Source organism: Chiloscyllium plagiosum, unplaced genomic scaffold (genome assembly GCF_037043375.1).
Source record: "Chiloscyllium plagiosum isolate Xiang-an unplaced genomic scaffold, Cpla_swu_hap1 HiC_scaffold_37, whole genome shotgun sequence".
Classification (NCBI taxonomy): domain Eukaryota; kingdom Metazoa; phylum Chordata; class Chondrichthyes; order Orectolobiformes; family Hemiscylliidae; genus Chiloscyllium; species Chiloscyllium plagiosum.
The window spans coordinates 89607987-89627688 of record NW_028270175.1 but is presented as its reverse complement, the minus strand read 5'-3'; the positions used below and the strand labels follow the sequence as shown (position 1 = coordinate 89627688).

General features: G+C 45.2%; 1 protein-coding gene across 1 annotated transcript; it reads right to left on the bottom strand.

The window, feature by feature from the left end:
- Positions 1 to 2369: 2369 nt before the first annotated feature.
- LOC148139867 (neuropeptides capa receptor-like) lies at positions 2370 to 3302 on the bottom strand. Its single transcript, XM_087980692.1, has one exon. It carries the CDS (start codon positions 3300 to 3302, stop codon positions 2370 to 2372), a length of 933 nt encoding a protein of 310 aa, XP_087836818.1.
- Positions 3303 to 19702: the final 16400 nt, after the last annotated feature.

The following is a 19702-nucleotide window of genomic DNA, read 5'->3' as shown; positions in this document are numbered from 1 at the left end:
CTGTCCCACCCACTCTGTCCACCCTCTCTCTGTCCACCTCTCTCTGTCACTCCCTCTCTGTCACCCCTCTTTTCCCCCCTCTCTCTGTCTCCCTCTCTCTGTCCCCTCTCTCTGCCCCCCTCGCTCTGTCCCACCTCTCTCTGTCCCCACCCTCTCTGTATCCCCTTCTTTCTGTCCCCCACTCAGCTCCGCCCCTCTCTATTTGCGGAGAAAGTGAGTTCTGCAGATGCTGGAGATCAGAGCTGGAAATGTGTTGCTGGAAAAGCGCAGCACGTCAGGCAGCATCCAGGGAACAGGAGAATCGACATTTCGGGCATAAGCCCTTCTTTAGATTCCTGAAGAAGGGCTTATGCCCGAAACGTCGATTCTCCTGTTCCTTGGATGCTGCCTGAGCTGCTGCGCTTTTCCAGCAACACATTTCCAGCCCCTCTCTATTTGCCCCCTGTCCCCCCACTCCCTGTCCCCCACTCTCTGCCACTTCTATCTTCCCCCTCTCTCGATCCCCCTCTCTCTGACCCCCTCTGTCTGTCCCCCTCTATTTGTCCCCACCTCTGTGTCCCCCCTCTCTCTGTTCCCCGCCTCTCTTCTGCCTCCCTCTATCCCCTCTCTTTGTCCCCCCTCTATTTATACCCTGTCTCTCTCCCCTCTCTCTGCCCCCCCGTCCCGAACCCTCTGACCTCTCTCTGTCCCCTTCTCTCTGTCCCCCCTCTCTCTGTCCCCCGTTTCTCTGTCCCCTCTGTCTTTCACCGTCTTTCTGTCCCACCCACTCTGTCCTCCCTCTCTCTGTCCACCTCTCTCTGTCCCTCCCTCTCTATCCCCCCTCTCTCTCTCCCCCTCTCTCTCTGTCCCTCTCTCTCTGTCCCCTCTCTCTGTTCCCCCTCTCTTTCTGTCACCCCTCTCTCTGTCTCCCCTCTCTCTGTCCCCCTCTCTCTGTCCCCCCTCTCTCTGCCCCCTCTCTCTCCCCCCCCACTCTCCTCTACCCCTCTCTTTTTCCCCCCACTCTCTCCTTCCTCTATGGCCCCCAACTCTCTGTCTCCCTTTCTCTATCCCCTCTCTTTCTGTCCCCATTTGTCCCCCCTCTCTGCCTCACTCTGTCTGTCTCCCCCTCTCTGTTCCCCCTCTCTCTGTCCCCACTCTCTCTGACCCCCTCTATTTATCCACCCTCTCTCTCCCCTCTCTCTGTGTCCCCCGTCCCGAACCCTCTGTCTCCCCCCTCTGACCTCTCTCTGTCCCCTTCTCTCTGCCCCCCTCTCTCTGTCCCACTCTCTCTGACCCCCCTCTCTGTACTCCTCCCTCTGTCTCCCTCTCTGTCCCCCATCTCTCTGTCCCCCACTCTCTGTCCCCCACTCTCTGACCCCTCTCTCATTATGTCCTCCCCTATTTCTCTCTCTATCCCTCCCTCACCTTATCTCTGCCTTGCTCCCTCCCTCTCTCTCTCTCTCTCTGTCTCTCTCCCTGATCCTTCACTCTCTATCCACCTTCTCTCACTCTTGATCCCCCTACCTCGGTCTCTCTTTCTCCCCACCTCCCTCTGTTTCTCTCTGACTAAATCTCTCTTCCTCCTGTCCCTCGCTCTCTCTCTGACACACTCTGTTTCCCTGACGCGTCCCTCTCCCTCTGATCCAGAGACCGGGGGGGAGGGGGAGGGGGCAGGGTGATGTGGTTGGTGCTGTGGCTGCATATGGTTGGAGGGGTGGTTGTGAGATGATAGAGTGGTGTGGGAGGTGGGAGGAGAAGGAAAATAGGGTAGAGACGGAATTGCGGGAGGGAGACAGAGACGGCAGGAGAGAGAGAGAGAATGCAGGGGAGTGGGAGAGGAAACAATGGAGGCAGGTGGAGAAACCAGGGTTAGGGGTGGTGTGAGAGAGAGGGGGGAACGAGGGAGAATGAAAGGGGAGGTGGTGTGAAACAGAGTGTGTGCAGAGAGAGGGAGAGAAATGAGGAGAAGTAGGGGAGAGGAAATGGGGAGGCCAAGTTAGAGTGGGGGTACAGAGGGATTTAAACCCAGCTCCTGAGCTCAGGGCGCGGTGCCCTGCCCTTCTCTGAGGACCAGACTTGGGGCTGAGTCTGTCTCTCTCCAGCTCAGCTTCTCCAACACAAAGACACACAACAACATCGGTCACTCTGCTGCTCGGCACGCTTTAATGAACATTTTTATTGTTTACAAATGGCAGTGATGGATACAGTCAGTGGGATGGTGCCTTTTCTCACTGGCCCCTGAGTTGTGAGAAAAATTGAAATGTTTCCCTGTAACCCCCCTGGGGGATAAGGATGGACAAACCAGCGTTACCCTCAGTCTGTTACCATTGCGACGGGCTGCTCCATCGCTGAAACACTGAAATGAAATGAGAAAATCCCGGATGGATTGATTAATGAGGGAATTTGATGGATGGATGGAGTTGGGTGAAAGGATATTTCAGCACATTCTTCAGCTGCTGCCTGAACTTAGTCTGGGTCACGGCATAAATCGCGGTGTTTGTGCAGCAACTGAGGAGCTGCAGCATGAAGCCCGATTCCCGCACAAAGAGATGGAGATACACAGGGGAATACACAATCCACGACATCCGGTTCCATATAGAAAACAGCATTAACGTTGACCATAACAGGATGAAATTGGCCGAGATCACAAAGAGTAAAATGATGGATTTTTGTCGGTTTCTCATTTCTGTGTCAGACTCAGCGTCCCCAGTGGTGTGAGCACGGAGTCTCCTGCGGGCTCTGCTGGTCACTAAAATGTGTCTGACGGTGAGAACATTGAGCAGCAGAATCAGGAGAAATGGGACACACGGGGTTAGAATGTGGTGGAGGAACTCGATTGTGACCCAGACACTGGAGGAATATACAGCGTCTGATACACCACAAAACCAGGGGTTGTTCACCAGCCGATACTGAGCCGTGAGCATAAAATACCAGAAAATGTTCTTTAAACAGCTCAGCACAGTCACTGCTACCAGAACCACAGCCGCCGTTTTCTCACTGCAATATTTGCTTTTCAACTTCTGGCAACAAATGGCCACAAACCGATCAAAGGTGAAAGTGACGGTGAACCAGACAGAGCAGTCAGTAACTGCATAAAGCAGGACGGCGTGGATATTACACACGGGGACGGAGTACAGGAAATAAAACTGTTCCCAATAAACAATGGGAATGTGTCTCAGTATCAGATCGAGGATAATGACCAAGAGATCCGCCGCTGCCATGGCCCCCAGGTAACGTCTGACACATGGAGACAATCCACAATCTTTATAAAGCAGGACGTAGATGGTCACTACGTTAACTGTGAGGAAGGAAAACAAACCCATTATCCATCAGCCTAGAGGCAAAGGGACCCGTTTGATCGGGGACCCAGTGAGATTTTCAAATGTGCCCCTGTATTCAGGGATTTATTATAATAATTGGAGCTGGAATAACAAATGGGAATGCCTGAATTACTGACAAAAATGTGACATAAACCACAAGAAACCCTCCCTCCCCAAACACACAGAGACACATCCATAAGGACAGATTGTTTCTAGAACATTCCCACACACTTGATCTCTCAAGAGCAGACACAGGTCACTCCTTCCCAGTTCCTAATACGGAGGGTGGAAACGCTGCTGTCCTGAAGGTTTCCTGAAGACAAACGTAGTTTGGAAATTCCTGTATTTTGGTCTAAATTGTGGTCGATCCTGTGTCGTGGAGAAATGTAAACACAGGGAAAACGTATTCACCCCTTTAACTGCCTGAGGGACCATCGGAACAGTGTCTCCTTCTCCCTGATACGGGATCTCTTCCCTCGGGATCTTATCGTTTGTTCAATTCACTGACGGACGGCTGTTCACAAACAATGTCAGGGTTCAGAACATTCCGGGGAATGTCAGTTATAGAATGTCGGGGACAGAACGTTCCGGGGAGTGTCAGTTATAGAATGTCAGGGACAGACCGTTCCGGGGAATGTCAGTTATAGAATGTTGGGGACGGAACGTTCCGGGGAATGTCAGTTATAGAATGTCAGGGACAGACCGTTCCGGGGAATGACAGTTATAGAATGTTGGGGACGGAACGTTCCGGGGAATGTCAGTTATAGAATGTCAGGGACAGAACGTTCCGGGGAATGTCAGTTATAGAATGTCAGGGACAGAACTTCCGGGGAATATCAGTTATAGAATGTTGGGAACGGAACGTTCCGGGGACTTTCATTTATGGAATGTCGGGGAGAGAACTTTCCAGGGAACCCCTTGACCTGTCCATCACATTTACCCCCATCCACTACACCAACATGATGTACTGTGTACAGGCTACACATCTGTCCAGAACGGGGAGCTATGCAGAACACAGCAGGGCACTAATGTGTGAACCTGAAACAAATATGAATCCAGCATGTGGAGCTGCACAGACCACATCTTTGCGTTATCTATAAACCTCCACCAGATACTCTGACCAGCACAGCGACCTGTGCAGTGATCACCCGTGAATTAATCTGTAAACCCGGAGCAGTTACCCTCCCAACATGTAGGACTGTGTACAGCACCACAGTGCATTGCTCAGTAACACTGTGTTAGATCCATGCCCAGTGTGGGGAAACTAGCAGCCTATGCTGGAAGTGACAGGATGTGCAGCTCCCATCCATTTCCAGCTCCTTATCTCCATTGTGCAATGACAAGGTGGTGCTGTGGGTGTGAACATCACCGCCAGAGAGAGATGGTGGGGAAAGCACTTTAAATATCTCCACATGGGAGGGGTTTGGGTATAGACAGAGAGAGGGCGACTGAGAGACAGTGTCATGGATGGATGCGTTACCAGGTTTCAGAATGCTGAAAGGTAGACACATCCGGTAACATGAGCCTGTCTTCCCAGGAAAGATCGGAAAAAGGGATAATGGTTTGAGGTCAGATGAACATCTGTTCTGCATCTTTGTAACTGGAATTGGCTTCATCAGAATCTATGACTCATTGGGCAGATTCGAACAGTAATTTTTCTCAGTGCCATTTTCATTGAGTGTGACAGAGGGATTGTCTGGACGAGAATGAGCTAATTTCCCGGGGTTATTTGATTGAACTCACCACATTAACTACCCACCCCACCTCATGGTGTCCCTCTCATTCAATGCCACCCCGATTCTCCCATCCATCATGGCTGGAGGCACTCACTATCGCCCTGGATATTCCATGATACCAGGCACTGGTGCCATCTCTAAAAGCCCAATGGGCACACGGTTGAGCTTTCTCCGTTTGGAGCATGCCGTGCATAGTTTACCCCGAGCAGGGCAGGTAAGGGACAATTACACCACGGTTTGTCGACAGGGGCACGGAGGTTCTGGTGGATAGGCTAGTATAGAGGGGGGCATTCTCTTCCCAGAGGGGGCCACACCACCAGACCCACCGAGCATGGTCTGAGCTCACCACCCAGCTCAGTGCAGTATCTGCAGTCTGAAGTAATATCCTGCAATACAGGACAAGCATCAATAACCTTCCCCGCTCTGTCTGGATTAGGGTCACCGTATTCTCTCTGCTCCCTCACACTCACTGTACATCTGTTATAGCACCTACCACCGAACAAGACTCAAGGTCCACCACTCTCACTGCTGCATGCAATAACTTCTCTCTCTCTCCTCTCTCTCTCTGTCACCCCATCCACTTTACCCCCCACATCAATAGCACTGCATTCATACAACCCTGTCGACAGACTCCCTCTGAAAACCTCACCATTTGCCATTATCCCCACCTACACCAGCACTAACAGCAGGGCCACCCACTCCTATCCTCACCCTCCTCTCCCCGCCAGGTGGGGAGGACCCTGTGAGGAGTCGGAGAGGACCGGGACGCCTCGTGTGGAGGTTCTGAAACATCCACGTCACACCGACCGAGTAAGGAGCTATGTTCAGTGAAGGGCAATTCTCACTTTAAACCCGCTGGCAGCTCCGTTTCCCCCCGGCACAACTTAGAAGCCGTGGCCCTGATGCCATCTCCCTTCTGTGTCGAGCTGGTACAAATGGAATCCCCATGGTCTCGGTGGGCAGGAGGGAGGGTTCACAACATATCGTCACCACCAGCTCCAAGGAAGGGAGCATGGTGACTCCCTCCTACACCTCCCCCCTCAGATACTGAAACTAATCTGTGATAGTTACTGCTCTCCCCACTTATTCTGATATCTTCAACAATCTGTGCTCACATACACGCAGCGCCCTCTGCTCCTGCAGCCCCTTTATAATGGTACAGGCTGTTTTATTTTATCGTTCCATGTCCTTCCTACCAAAGTGCATCACCTCACACAGCTCTGCATTGATCCCCATCTGCCCGAAAACTACACCAACGCGTGATTGTCCTGTTAGATTTCCACACTGTCCTCTATAGACTTCACAGTTCTTCCAGGTTTCGTGCCAATTACAAACATTGAGATTGTCATAGCGTCTCAGTGCCCAAATATCAACTGAAATCCTGCCACACTCTTGAGTATGAGCAAGTGAAATGCAGATATATTCCAACGGAGGGAGTCGAATAATGAGATATCGTCAACAGACCAACAAAACTCCTGACACACACTAGACACAGTGAATGAAATATTGATAAACCATTGAGCAAGAGAAATCCGGATAGGCTCTGCTTATCTTCATTGATATCATGGAATTAATGTTATGAAGTTGAAAGTGTGTACTGTACCTTTAAGAGAGAATGAATGCTGTTCTGAACTGAGAGCTTACAGCACCTGTGTATATGAGTGGATGGCAGACCCAGAGTGTCAAGGACAACTGAAAATATGTAACATTTGTGTGTGAAATAGATCCCTGAGTGGTTGCTCTTTGGACAACAGTTCGAATTTTACCAAGCAGTTTCAATTATGCCACAGGGTACTAAAACCAAATGAAGTTTGATTTTATTGGTTTTTGAAAATTGAATCAATGAGATAATCCGATGTTGTGGATATTAGGAATGCAGGCATTTTGGAAATTGCAGACAGAGCAAATGCCACCTACGCACATCCAAGAGATTAGAAAACACTCTCTATCAAAGGTACCTTTTCAAATGGATGATATTCACAGTAAACAGAAAGAAGATGAACCAGGGAGATCCACAGGGGGAAGAAAACACCGAAAACGACAGTTTTGAAATTACATTTACGTAATTTTAATAAGTATCTTATTGAAAGTGTCTATCGTTATAGAGCTGGAGTCGGGTAATAAGCAGTTCAGAGATAGGGAGCTATCAGAGTTGTGGATAGTTAATGTAAAATGTTCACTTTCAAAGTTATAAAATAAATTGATGTTTTTATTTAAACAGTGGAATTTGGGAGTACTCTGTCACTCAGATTTTAAAAGTTTATGATGCAAATTGAGCGTTTCTTGTTGATTAGGTTAAATTACCAGATGAGCTTCACGCCGTGTCCTCACAATAGCTCTGTGTGTTTCTGTGTGTCTCTGTGTGGGGCAGGTCTGGCAGTCTCTGTGGTGCTTAAAGTGATGCAATGCCACCCTCTGCTGGCCTCCCCCCGCCACTGCACAGGCATTGGCAACATCTGAAAAACAACAAAGATTCACTCAGAGAGGGGGAGGGAGAGGGCAAGTGCTCACAATACCATTCAAATTGTTATTTTTTTCTCCATGTATTGATCTAAACGTCTTTTAAACGTTGTAACTGCAGACACTTCCAACACTTCCTCTGGAAGTTCATTCCACACACAAGCCAGCTTCTGTCTAAAATAATTACCTCTCGTGACTTTTGTAAACCTTTCTCCTCTGAACTTAAAATATCCCTCAGTCTTGAATCCCCCACTCTTGGAAAAAGACATTGGCCCTTCAGTTTTTCTGTACCTCTCATGATTTTATAAACCTCCGTAACGTCAACCCCTCAATCTCATACACTCCAGCCTATCCAGCCTCTCCTTATCGCTCACTCCCTCCATTCCCAGCATCATCCAGGTTAATCTGTTCTGAACCCTCTCTACTTTAATAATATCAAGGTCAATAATATCAAAGTGAATAGTGAAGGTATTTTCTTAAGTGTACAGGGAGTCTAAAACTAGAGGACATAGTTTAAAAGTGAGTGGGGAAAAATGTGAGCTGGGGGGCAGCTTTTTCACCCAGAGAGTGGTGTGCATATGGAATGAGCGGGCAGGATGACCAGACTGGACACAGTATTCCAGAAAAGGTCTCAATAATGTCCTGTTCAACCTCAACATGACGTCACAATTCCGATACTCAAAGGTCTGACTCATGAAGACAAGTGTATTAAATACCTTCTTAACCACACTATCCACTATGCAAATTTTAATTAACTATACCAGACGGCTAGTTCTCTGTTCTACAACACTGCCAAAGACCCTAATTTTAATTGTATAGATCCTGCTCTTGTATGATTTACCAAATGAAATACCTCGCATTCATCCAAATTAAACTCCATCTGTCACCCCTCAGACCAGTGAGTAATATTACTGCTTCCTCACTCTCTCTCTTCAATTTTAAAATGCCCATCCCCTCTCCAGGAGGCCTTCACACTCCAGCCTTGAAGTTCACAAAGACCTTGAGCTTGGGTTGCCTTGTGTGCTTTTGGGGAAGAGGGACAGATTGCAGACACAGTCAATGGGGAGGAGAGGCTGGACAGCAATCAGCGGCCTGGTATCATTTCATGGTTTTAGGAAGAGGGCAGTCACGCATGTTATCGGTGGGTAATACTGATCGGAGTTTTGGGGACAGAAATTATTGTCTATCTTTGTCTTTGGCGTTTAGTAATAAATATCTATTCGAGACCCTTCATTGTGCAGAGTATGTCTGCAGGATTTATTTTCCGAATATTGCAGACTACAGATAATAGCAGTTAACGATGTTTATTGTTTAATTCGATGGTAGAGTACGTGATCTCAACTTTCGAAAATTGAAACAAATACCTTGCCTTTGTTTAACAATGAAAAACATTTTGTGTAGTTCAGTAATGTTAACCAGATTTTAAGAAATCCATACCGAGCTGAAAGCAGGTACTTAAAATGTGACCCAAAGTCTGGGCATAGTTAAATCGTGTGGAATGGGTAGTACCCGTACCTCTGAGCCAGAACTCTGGATTTGATTCCAAATCCTAAACTTCTCCAGTAGTGCCCCCAAGCTCTGGACCAAACGGTCTGGATTCAAGTCCTGCCTGTTGTGGAGTTGCATGCCAGCATGTCAGACCAGGCTGATGAACAAACACACAGGAGAATCATGTTGCAGCTTTAGCTACTATTGCTGAGTGGTGGCACTGTCCCTATCTCCGGGCACAAAGTTTCAGGTACAAATCCCACAAAGATGTTTCATAATACGTCTTGACAAACCGATGAAAATTGTGTTAGAATTGAGTATCGATGGAGAAGGAAGAGGTGTCAGTATTGAGTTCTAGAATTTAGGCCCAGGGAAGACTGAGAGCACAGCCAAGTTACAGCAGTGGAGGTTTATATAATCATAATAGACACGGAGAGGGTGAGTAGTCACGGTTTCTTCCCGGGGTAGGGGCGTCCAAACATAGACGCCATTGGTTTCAAGTGTGTGGGGCAAGATTTGGAAGAGGCCTAAGCGTCACCATTTCACGCAGAGGAATGAGCTACCAGAGGAAGTGGTGGAGGCTGGTCTAATTACAACATTTGAAAGGCATCTGGATGCTGACAGACCTGCTGAGTTTTTGCAACAATTTCTGCATTTGTTAAAAAATAAGATGCCTTCATTTTACCACAGGTGCACTGAATGCATAAACGTTTAAACATTTTTAAATGATGCAGTCACGTATAAACACAATTTATTTTCTGCCAAGGAAAAAGCAGCAACGATGTACCTTCATGGAGCAGGGAATGTGAGGTAGACATAGTTTAGACAATGTTCAAGGAAATGTCATATGGTCCAGTTGGGCGAGGATGATATTATTGTGTGACTCAACTCAGAGAGGAAGAAAATGTAATCTGCCCGAGAAGGAGTGGCCTATACTGCACTCTCTCTCCCTCATTAGGTCTCATCACAGAAGTGTGTGCAAGCAAAAAAAAAATGTGTGCCTGAATAGTCTGAATAGTCACAGCCTGTTTTCCAGGATAAAGAGTCCAAAACAGGAGGGCATAGGTAGAAGGAGAGTGGGGAATAATTTAGAAGGGACCTTACGGGCAAGTGTTTCACGCAGAGAGTGATGTGTGTTCAGGAAGTGCTGTCAGAGGAAGTGGTGAAGGCGGTATAATTGTACGTTTAAAAAGTGACTAAAAGACGAGGGATACTGGCCACATGCTTTCAAATGGGACTAGATTTGATTTGGTTATCTGGTCCGAGTGGACAAATTGGACTAACGGATCTGTTTCCATGCTATACGGCTCTCTCATTCTATAATAGGGATGAGGAGTCAGAATTCTTTTCTGAAAGTTTATCGTGCCTCTATGTTTACATTGATACAAGACTGAGTTAGTTAGGAATTGTGTTATGGATAATAAGATACACAGGAGAGTGGGGCTGAGACCACAACCTGATCAGCTACAATCTTAGTGCCTGGTGGACAAGGGTCAAAGTGTCTAATGACCAACTCCTGCTCTTCAGTCCCATGTTTCAGTGTTCCATTCAGCCCATCAAACCTGCTAGACATGAGCAGATGGAGTCCATTACTGCTATCACCTGGTGCACAGAAGCATGGAAGACCATTCAGCCCCCCCAGTATTGTCACACACGGTTTGAGGTGATTTAGGGAATGTAATTTGAAAACCCAGGCTGGGTATGAAAGAGGCGCCTCATCTCTCTTTGTAGAGCTTCCCCTTTCTGCAAATTGTACTTCATTTGTTGGTCATGGTGTAGACCCAGATTAACTGTGAATACAGCCCCCATACCTCACCCAGAAATGGCTCACATCGCTTACTGCAACATTCAATAACTGCCCTTCCAGGAAAATAACACCAACTAACCTTCCAATAACAGAATGTGAGAACATGAGATACACGGGCAGGACGTTCATCTCCCTCAAGCCTGCCTTGCCCTTCACTAAGATCATGGATGATCTGCTCTAAGTCTGAATTCCTCTTCAATGTCCAAATCTTCATAGCCCTTAACTCTCTGTCAGGTCCAATCCATCTACCCCTTCTTTAAATACGTTGTCATCTAGCTCTCCTAACATGATGGAAAGCAAATTGCTGACATTCAATACCCTCTGATTGAAATTAGCACCCCCTGCTCCTGTACCATGACCTGTTGCTATGAACATATGATATGAACACAAAGTTTCAGATAACAGTGACTGGCCCTGATATCAAGGCACTGCTTGACTGAGGATGACGTCAAAGAGTTAAACAAAATTGGATTTGTTTGGGAATCAGCATAACCTCCCCACTGGTTGGAGTCAATCACAGGAAAATGGAAGGTGTTTGTGGTGTGTGGATGTCCATTATCTCAGTCCCGGGACATCTCTGTGGGAGATCCTCAGGTTAGCTTCCTCTTCACAAACATCTTCAGCTGCGTCATCAATGTCATTCCCACATCATAAGGTCAGAAGAGGGGATGTTTCTTGAAGCTTATTTAATGTTCACAACAATGTGTTCCCCCGTCAGCTCCTGAACCAGTCTGTGTCCATGTGCAGCAAGACCTGGGCAACATTCAGGCTTGTGCTGTTAAAGTATATGTAGCATTCATGTAACTGTACTGGGAGACGCTGTTTAATCCCACAGGGACTGGAGGAACTCATTCAGCATCTCAAGCTCAATTCACAGGAATATAAGGAAGCCATTCAGCCCATTGAAACTACTAAACAAGAAAAGGGATAGCCCATTCAGACCCTCCTGTCTATTACACAGGAAGCAAGGAGTCCAGTGTTATGGACCAGGCCAGAGGCCCTTAAAAATATTTTGACGTGGTTGTGTAAATCCAACCCTTATGTTTTTCTAAAGGCAAATATAACAACTGGTTCAGATGCAATGTGATTGGTGAAACTACACGATGTTAAGCAAATCAGTTTATTTGAGCACTATCATTAAAATATAATCAAAGAAAGAGGAAATTAGAATGACGACACGATTCAAAAACTTAACAGAATAGTAGATACGATCTTATTACTAACTAATTGTACCAATATCGTCAGATCCCATAAACACAACCACTTGGCAAAAAAAAAGCAAATTCTCACACACAGTTCTCCAGGAGGGAAAAGCAATAAAGCAGCATACAGTAAAAATGGTCAGAGAGTAGCAGCCGGGAGATAGTCACTGAAACGTATAACTCTGTGGAAACCCCAGCAGTTTCTGATGTTACTGAGAAACCTTGAGTCATTAAACACAGGAACAGGAGGAGGCTATTCAGCCCCTTGAGTCACTGACACTGAAACAGGAAGAGGCCATTCAGCCCCTTGAGTCACTTACGCAGGAGTAGGAGAAGGCCATTCAGCCCTTTGAATCACTTACACAGGAACAGGAGAAGGCCATTCAGACCCTTCAGTCACTTATACAGGAATAGGAGGAGGCCATAAAGCCCCTTGAATCACTTACACAGGAACAGGAGGAGGTCATTCTGCCCCTTGAGTGACTTACTCAGGAATAGGAAGAGGCCATTTAGCAACTTGAGTCACTGACGCAGGAAGAAAAGGAAGCCATTCAGCCCCTTAAATCACTTACACGGGGACAGCAGGAGGCCATTCAGCTCCTTGAGTCCATAATACAGAAACAGGAGGAGGCCATTCAGCTCCTTGAATCACTTACACAGGAACAGCAGGAGACCACTCAGCCCCTTGAGTCACTTACACAAGAACAGGAGGAGGTCATTCTGACCCATGAGTCACTGACACAGGAACAGGAGGAGAAGACCATTCAGACCCTCAACGCTCTTACACAGGGACAGAATGAGGTAATCAATGCTGATTCCTGATGAAAAGCTTATTTCCTGAAATGTGTTTTCTCCTGCCCCTCGGATGCTGCCTGACTTGCTGTGCTTTTCCAGCATCACACTCCCGCCTCTGATTTCCAAGCATCTGCAATCCTTATTTTCTCCTAATTGATGCTCTAACATGATGAACAAGTGGAGCAGAGGCTGCACAGACAGACTGCTCCACGTTGTTCCAGGTGGCTCCGTTGCTCATGGTACACACGTGGGACTTTAACGTGTTTTTTTTTTTGCAGTTAGGAGGGAAGCGAAATGCTTTGTGTGAAACCTCAAGAAGTCATCTTTCAACTCCAAGAAGACAGCATAATATTCTCTATGGAGGGCAGAAGCTGGTGAGAATGGCTACCTGTTTCAGATGGAAGGTATTGTGGCTGCTGTTGGGGATTGTGAACAACATGATGTTCAATGCAGGGTCACACACTGACTGCTTATTAATATATGGAGAGTTAATTTGGGCTTAGAAACAATTAGGAAAGTCATGTTAGACTGATGAATGGACTCTCTAAGTTCAACTAATGCTGATCTTGTTCATGTTGATCTTGTCGAGTGCACGTCCTGTGCAGTGTAACCTGTAAGGCTTACTCTGTACAAGTCTATTTACCCCATGACCTCTCTGACCATGCTTACTATGATCTGCCTCCACTGGTCATAAATAAAGTGCTTCCCTGTACTGATGTACACACGACATGAAATCATACCAATCAGACCTGGGTAAAGTATGGAATTTCTCACCCTATCAATGTCTCTTCTGGAAATAAGTGATCGCAATAAATCCTCAAGTTTCAGTACAACAATCTCTACTCTGTCATAGCTCGACAGATGAAATACTCAGCTTCTTCCCTCTCATTTCATGGTACATGCATCTGTGTCTGTGGTAAGAAGATTATTCCTTACAAAGAAGATGAAATCTTTAGATATTGCCTCAAATTCTCCATCTGCAATGATCCATAATTGTAGGAACATGGCTTTACTTAGATTCTTGAATCAGTAGACATAGAGAGCAGTAGACATAGTCTGTATAAATTTCAGTAAGGCCTTTGATTAGGTTCCACATGATAGGCTGCTTTGGAAGACTCGATCGCATAGCACGCAGGGGGAGCAGACAAATTGGATATACAATTGGCTTGCTATTAGGAAGGAGAGGTTAATAGTGGAAGAATGATTGTAGGGATGGAGGCCTGTAACGTTTTTAAATTAATTTTCTGGATGAGGGCATTGCTGGATAGGCAGCATTTATTGCCCATCTTAACTGCCCACAGGGCAGATAAGGTTCAAATATTTTGTTGTGGGTCTGGAGTCACATGGAGGGCAGACCAGGTAAGGATGACATTTTCCTTACCTGAAGGATATTAGTGAAAAGGTGGAGAATCTCAGGGTTTGCTGCTGGGCCCATTACTATTTGCTATCTCTTATCAATGACTGTAATGAGATTGTAACAAGCATAATAATTAAATTTGCAGATGACACGAAAAGAATCAGTATCGTGGACAGTGAGGAAGGTTATCAAAAATGCAGCAAGACCCTGATCCACTGGAGAAGTGGGCCCAGAACTGGCAAATGGAGTTTAACATAGATAGGCGTGAGGTCTTGCATTTTGGAAAGTCAAATCAAGGTAGGTGTTTCATGGTGAATGTTAGGGCCTTAACGGGGGTAGCGGACAGAGAGACTTTGAAGATCAGGTTCACGGTTCTCTGGAAGTGGAGTCACAGGTAGACAGAAGACTTTTGACACACTGGCCTTCATCAGTCAGGGCAAGTTGGGAAGTTATGTCCCAGATATACAAGACTTTGGCGAGGCAACACTTGAAGTATTGTGTTCAGATTTTGTCACTTTGTTATGGGAAGGATGTTATGAAACTAGAAAGAATGCAGAAGAAATTTACAAGGATGTTGCCACAACCCAATGGTCTGAGTAAAAGGGAGTGTTTGGATATTCTCAGACTTCTTCTTTCGAGCAGAGGAGACTGAATGGGAAACTTATATAGAGGTATATAAGATCATGAGGGGCATGGATATGGTGAATGCCCTGGGTCTTTATCCAAAGTTTGGAGAATCAAGGATGAGAGGCATCTGTTTAAGGTTAGTTGGAAGGAGATAAGGGAACCTGAGGGGCAACGTTTTCAACATAGAGACTGGTACGCAGATATAAGGAGCTGCTAGTGGATGCGTCTGGTGGGGAGATGTACAGTAACAACATTAAAAACGCATTCGGACTCGAAGGATTTGGATCAAGTGCAAGGAAATGGGATTAGTGTAGATGGACACTTACGCCGTGGATGTTAATTACAGCCAACACCAGAAAAGCTCACTTCGCCACGTAATTTGTTAAAATATGATTGACAAAAACTCCCACATTCCACTATTTAAAGAAAAATAACAATTTAGCTTCTTTCCTTTAATAGTGGTCACTAACAGCAACTATTCACAAATACAAATCCCCTTTTCTTAACTGCTGACTATCTGACTCCAACTCGGAAAAACAAACGCTGTTCCTATAACCCATTCAATTAATTGCATTCAATTAATTTCAATACCACACAGCCTCGGTCTCCTCCGCTTCCTTCACTCTTCCAGCTGCTGATATCCATGGGTCATCTTCCGTTTTATTTTTAATTGCAACTAGGTTTTACATGTAAAGGTATCTTTTATCGAGAGTGTTTTAGATGGCCAGTTACCTCTCTGTCTCTACAGCAGTTGTTCTGCTGTTCATTGGTAGTTACTCTCCGTCTCGTGTTCAAAATGCCAGGTGAATATACTCCCGCTGACACATTAAATTCTCATAATTTGATTGGTTTCCACGTGTCCAAACAATGATATTCAAATACCATTGTCTTCTGGTATCCTGGTCATTATTTAAACTAATTATTACCAAAACAGCAACCAAAACTCAGGTATTCATTTACCAGCCAATTGTAACATTTGGAAAAGCCTGACCTTTCGCTGGCAGCACTGGCTGTACATTATATTCAGCAAAATCCGTTCTGTCTTAATGTGACCAGACATGCTTTGAGCTGCATAACACCTCCACCCCACTTTCAGGGAAAAAGAAATGAAGCATCAGACTGAAAAGAGGGCTTCATTTCTTTTCCTGCAATTCTGAATCACAAAACTACGAAATTCAAAAGTAATTAATCTAACTAATACCTTTCATATTAATTCTGAACACATATATAACATTGGAATATTTCAAATCTTGTCTTCACTTTTTCCTTTAAATCTGCGATAACACATCTGCTATCACAATTTTACGGTCCACAATATGTATATTTTTGCAGTTAAACGTCGGTAACATCAGACTCCAAATATATATTCTCATATTTTAGTCGTTAAATCTTTCAAAAAATGCAAAAGGATTGTAGTTTTATACATTCACCTCCGCCATAATAAATAAAATATTGTCAGACCACTGCCAAACTCAATAATCCCTTCTCAGTAGTGGAGCATTGTCTTTCTGGTGGGTGTTCGGTTTTTTTACAGGTAGCCAACTGGCCATTCCATTCCATTCTCATGTTCCGGCATCAATACATCTCAAACCCCTATATCGCTCGCAACAATTGCAATTTTAAAGTCTTTCAAAAATTTGGTGTAGCTAAAACTGTTGCGGTAGTTAATGCTGATTTTGAATTCTCAAATGCTGGCTGGAATTGTTCTATACACCAAAGTTTTGTGTATATTTTTAGTAAATCTATCAGTGGTTCAACAACGCTATTGAACTTTGGAACAAGCTTCCAATGGAATCCACTCAGACCCAAAAATCAAAGCTCCTCTGACATCGAGGATTTTTATGGGCATATCTCAAAGCCCTTCGTCTTTGTGTTCCATGAAGTTAACCTTCCATGTCCAATGTAATCTCCCAAGAGCGTCACCTCTGCCTTCGCATATTCTGTTTTCTTCTAATTTATTATCAGTTTTCCTTCTTGTAACCGGTCAACGAGCACTGCCAACTGTAACATATGATTTTTCCATGACTTGCTAAAGATCGCTGCATCTAACAGATAAATTGCACAATTTGTTAATCTGGCCACAACTCTGTTCACGAGTCTTTGGAATGTGACTGATGCATTATTCATTCCAAAGAGAATCCCTTTGAATTGATGTAGCCCATTTAAGGATACAAACGCAGAAACTTCTTTCACTTTCTCAGATAAAGTTGCCTGCCAAAAACCATGCAGTATGTCCAACTTTGAGATGTGTGTGGCTTGTAAAACTTTATGTATGCAGTCTTCGAATCTTGGTATTGGATAGGATTCTGATTTTGTTTCAACGTTGACCTTCTGATAGTCCACACAAAATCACTGAGCCCAATCAGGTTTGGGAACTAACAGAATCAGTGTACTCCGCTCACTCTGACTCACTTCAATGATATTTTCATTGAGTATCGCATCTACCTCTTTCTGGATCTCGGTGGCTTTGTGAGGATTAAGCCTGCAGGAGTGTTGTTTATCAGAACATCAATCCCTACTTCCATGGTTCTGCAAATGTCCTCATACTGCTGCAATGAAAAATCAACTGCGTTAAATCCTCCTGCAACAGACAGCTCGCTATCCTCTCCCACTCCTCAAGGACTTCCTTGTTAATTAAAGGATTTTGCGTCACATCTGACCTCATGACATCTGTATTTGATTCCTCACTCTGTGGGGCAGTAACTAACAGCTGTTTCTCCTGTTCCTTATCTCTATATTAGTAAGTTTACAATATATTCACATGAAATACCTGCTACCTTTATTATATCCCGCATTCTTACCAGATAGTTTACCTGAATCTACTTTTTTCTCCATTTGGAAGGGGACCCTAAACTTGGATTTGAAGGGATTTCCTCCCACTGGTGGCATCTCCACAGAAAAAACTATCAAATTTCATAGATTTTATCTGCCACTTGCTTCATTCTATGCAGCGCCTTCTTCAGGTGCTGTTTAGCTAACTCACATACTCTATCTAATCTCTCCCTCACCTCAGAAACATCATCCAAGTGTCAGATCTCCGACTCCGGTCATGTTAATTCCTCTTTAATTCCAGAAGTCCTCTCACTTCATGACCGAATATTAATTCAAAGGGAGTAAACTAGGTAGATACGTTCGGGGCATCTCTAATGGCAATCAATTTAATGGGACACCTTTATCCCAATCATTTGGCCAATCCTGACAGTACGTATTTAACATGGTCTTCAGCGTCTGATGCCAACTTTCCAAGGCTCCCTGCGATTTAGTTTGGGACGCACTTGATTTGACGTGCTGTATACCTAAGCTTTCCATGATTTACTTAAAAAGTCGAGCAGTAAATTGACACCCTTGGTCTGACGGAATCTCTCTAGGGAGCCTGTACTGAGTAAAGAAAGCTACCAACCCCTTCACCACCCTTTTTGCCTTAACACTCCTTAATTGAATTGCCTTTGGTAATCTGGCAGACACATCCATTATGGTCAGCAAATATTCGTTTTCACTTTTAGTTTAGAAAGATGGCCGACACAACTCATCATAATCCGCATGAAAGGTCGCAAGAATTGGCAACAAATCTGGTTTTAGCCCTGTCTGTGGCTGACCTACAATTCGGCATATATGACACACATGGCAAAAAAAAGCCACATCCTTGCGCATTCCAGGCCAGTACCTTATCCTGAGTCTTCCAGGTGACCTCCTGCAGGTATACCTAGATGACCTCCTTTCGGTAGTCCATGTGATAGCTGTAACACTTCCTGTCTGTATGCAACCGCCAAAACAATCTAGTCAACTTTGGCCCATTTCTCCTCTACATTAACCTGCCATGGTCTCCAATTTCATTTAGGATTCTATCTTTAAGTTGCTAACGCTTGACAATATATTCTGATTCATTTTCTGAGTATGCATCAATTTAGGTAAATTCTGTTTTAAGGCTATTAGTCTTTCAGGACTAAACACCTCTACCTGTTTCAGTTTTTCCTGCACTGTTACATGAAACAACGGGCCAGCTAATTAAACTTCCACTGCTTTGTCTTTCTCTTTACTTTTCGCTTCTTGATGTAACTTATGACAGTGAGATCTTGTTATTACACAGTCTGGAATCTTTCCTGGGTATTTGGCTTTTAACTCCTCAGTTTCCTGGTCTTCCTTTGGCTGCTCCACCACAAAAGGTGTCACTCCCACCTTGGATCCTGCTAAATTGTTCTCAAGGGTAAAACTTTATTTCTGAAACTGACGGTCTGTCAATCACTCCCACGGTTACGTCCCCAATCTGATTTGGATCTCCAACCCGACCTTACACAGGGAGCACTAAATTTCTGTTCCCATTCCACAAATTATCACTCTCTCAGATAACATGTCAGAAAGAATGCAAATACTTTCATCATTTACTTTTAGAGGCTGACAGAATTTGAGGATTTCAGATACTGGAGATCACAGTTGAAATGTGTGGCGCTGAAAAAGCACAGCAGGTCAGGCAGCAGCCGAGGAACAGGAGAATACACATTTCAGGCGCAACACCTTCATAGGGAAACTGAGGGATTGGGGGAAAGGGTTCTGAGAGATACATAGGTAGGTGGGTGTGGAGCTGGGCGGAAAGTAGCTTGGAGGGCGATAGTTAAATGCAGGTAGAGGGGTGATGGTGATAGATCAGAGGGCAGGGTGAAGCAGATAAGCGGTAGGACAGCTGGGACCTTCCAACCACACGGCATCAACGTCAACTTCATCAGTTTCCAATTCTGCCCTCTCCCAACCTCATCCCAGATCCAATCCTTCAACTCAGCATCGCCTTCTTCAACTCTCTTGAGTGTCCACCTTCCTTCCTACATGTACACTCCACCCTCCTCTCCGACCTATCACGATTATTCACATCTTCATTTTCCCATTACCTTCCCAGTCACCTTTCCCCCAGCCCCCGTCTACCCTCCTATTTACTGTTA

Bases quoted from the DNA above. Each gene is read 5' to 3' on its own strand.
- LOC148139867 (XM_087980692.1), bottom strand. From the start codon at position 3,302: ATGGGTTTGTTTTCCTTCCTCACAGTTAACGTAGTGACCATCTACGTC.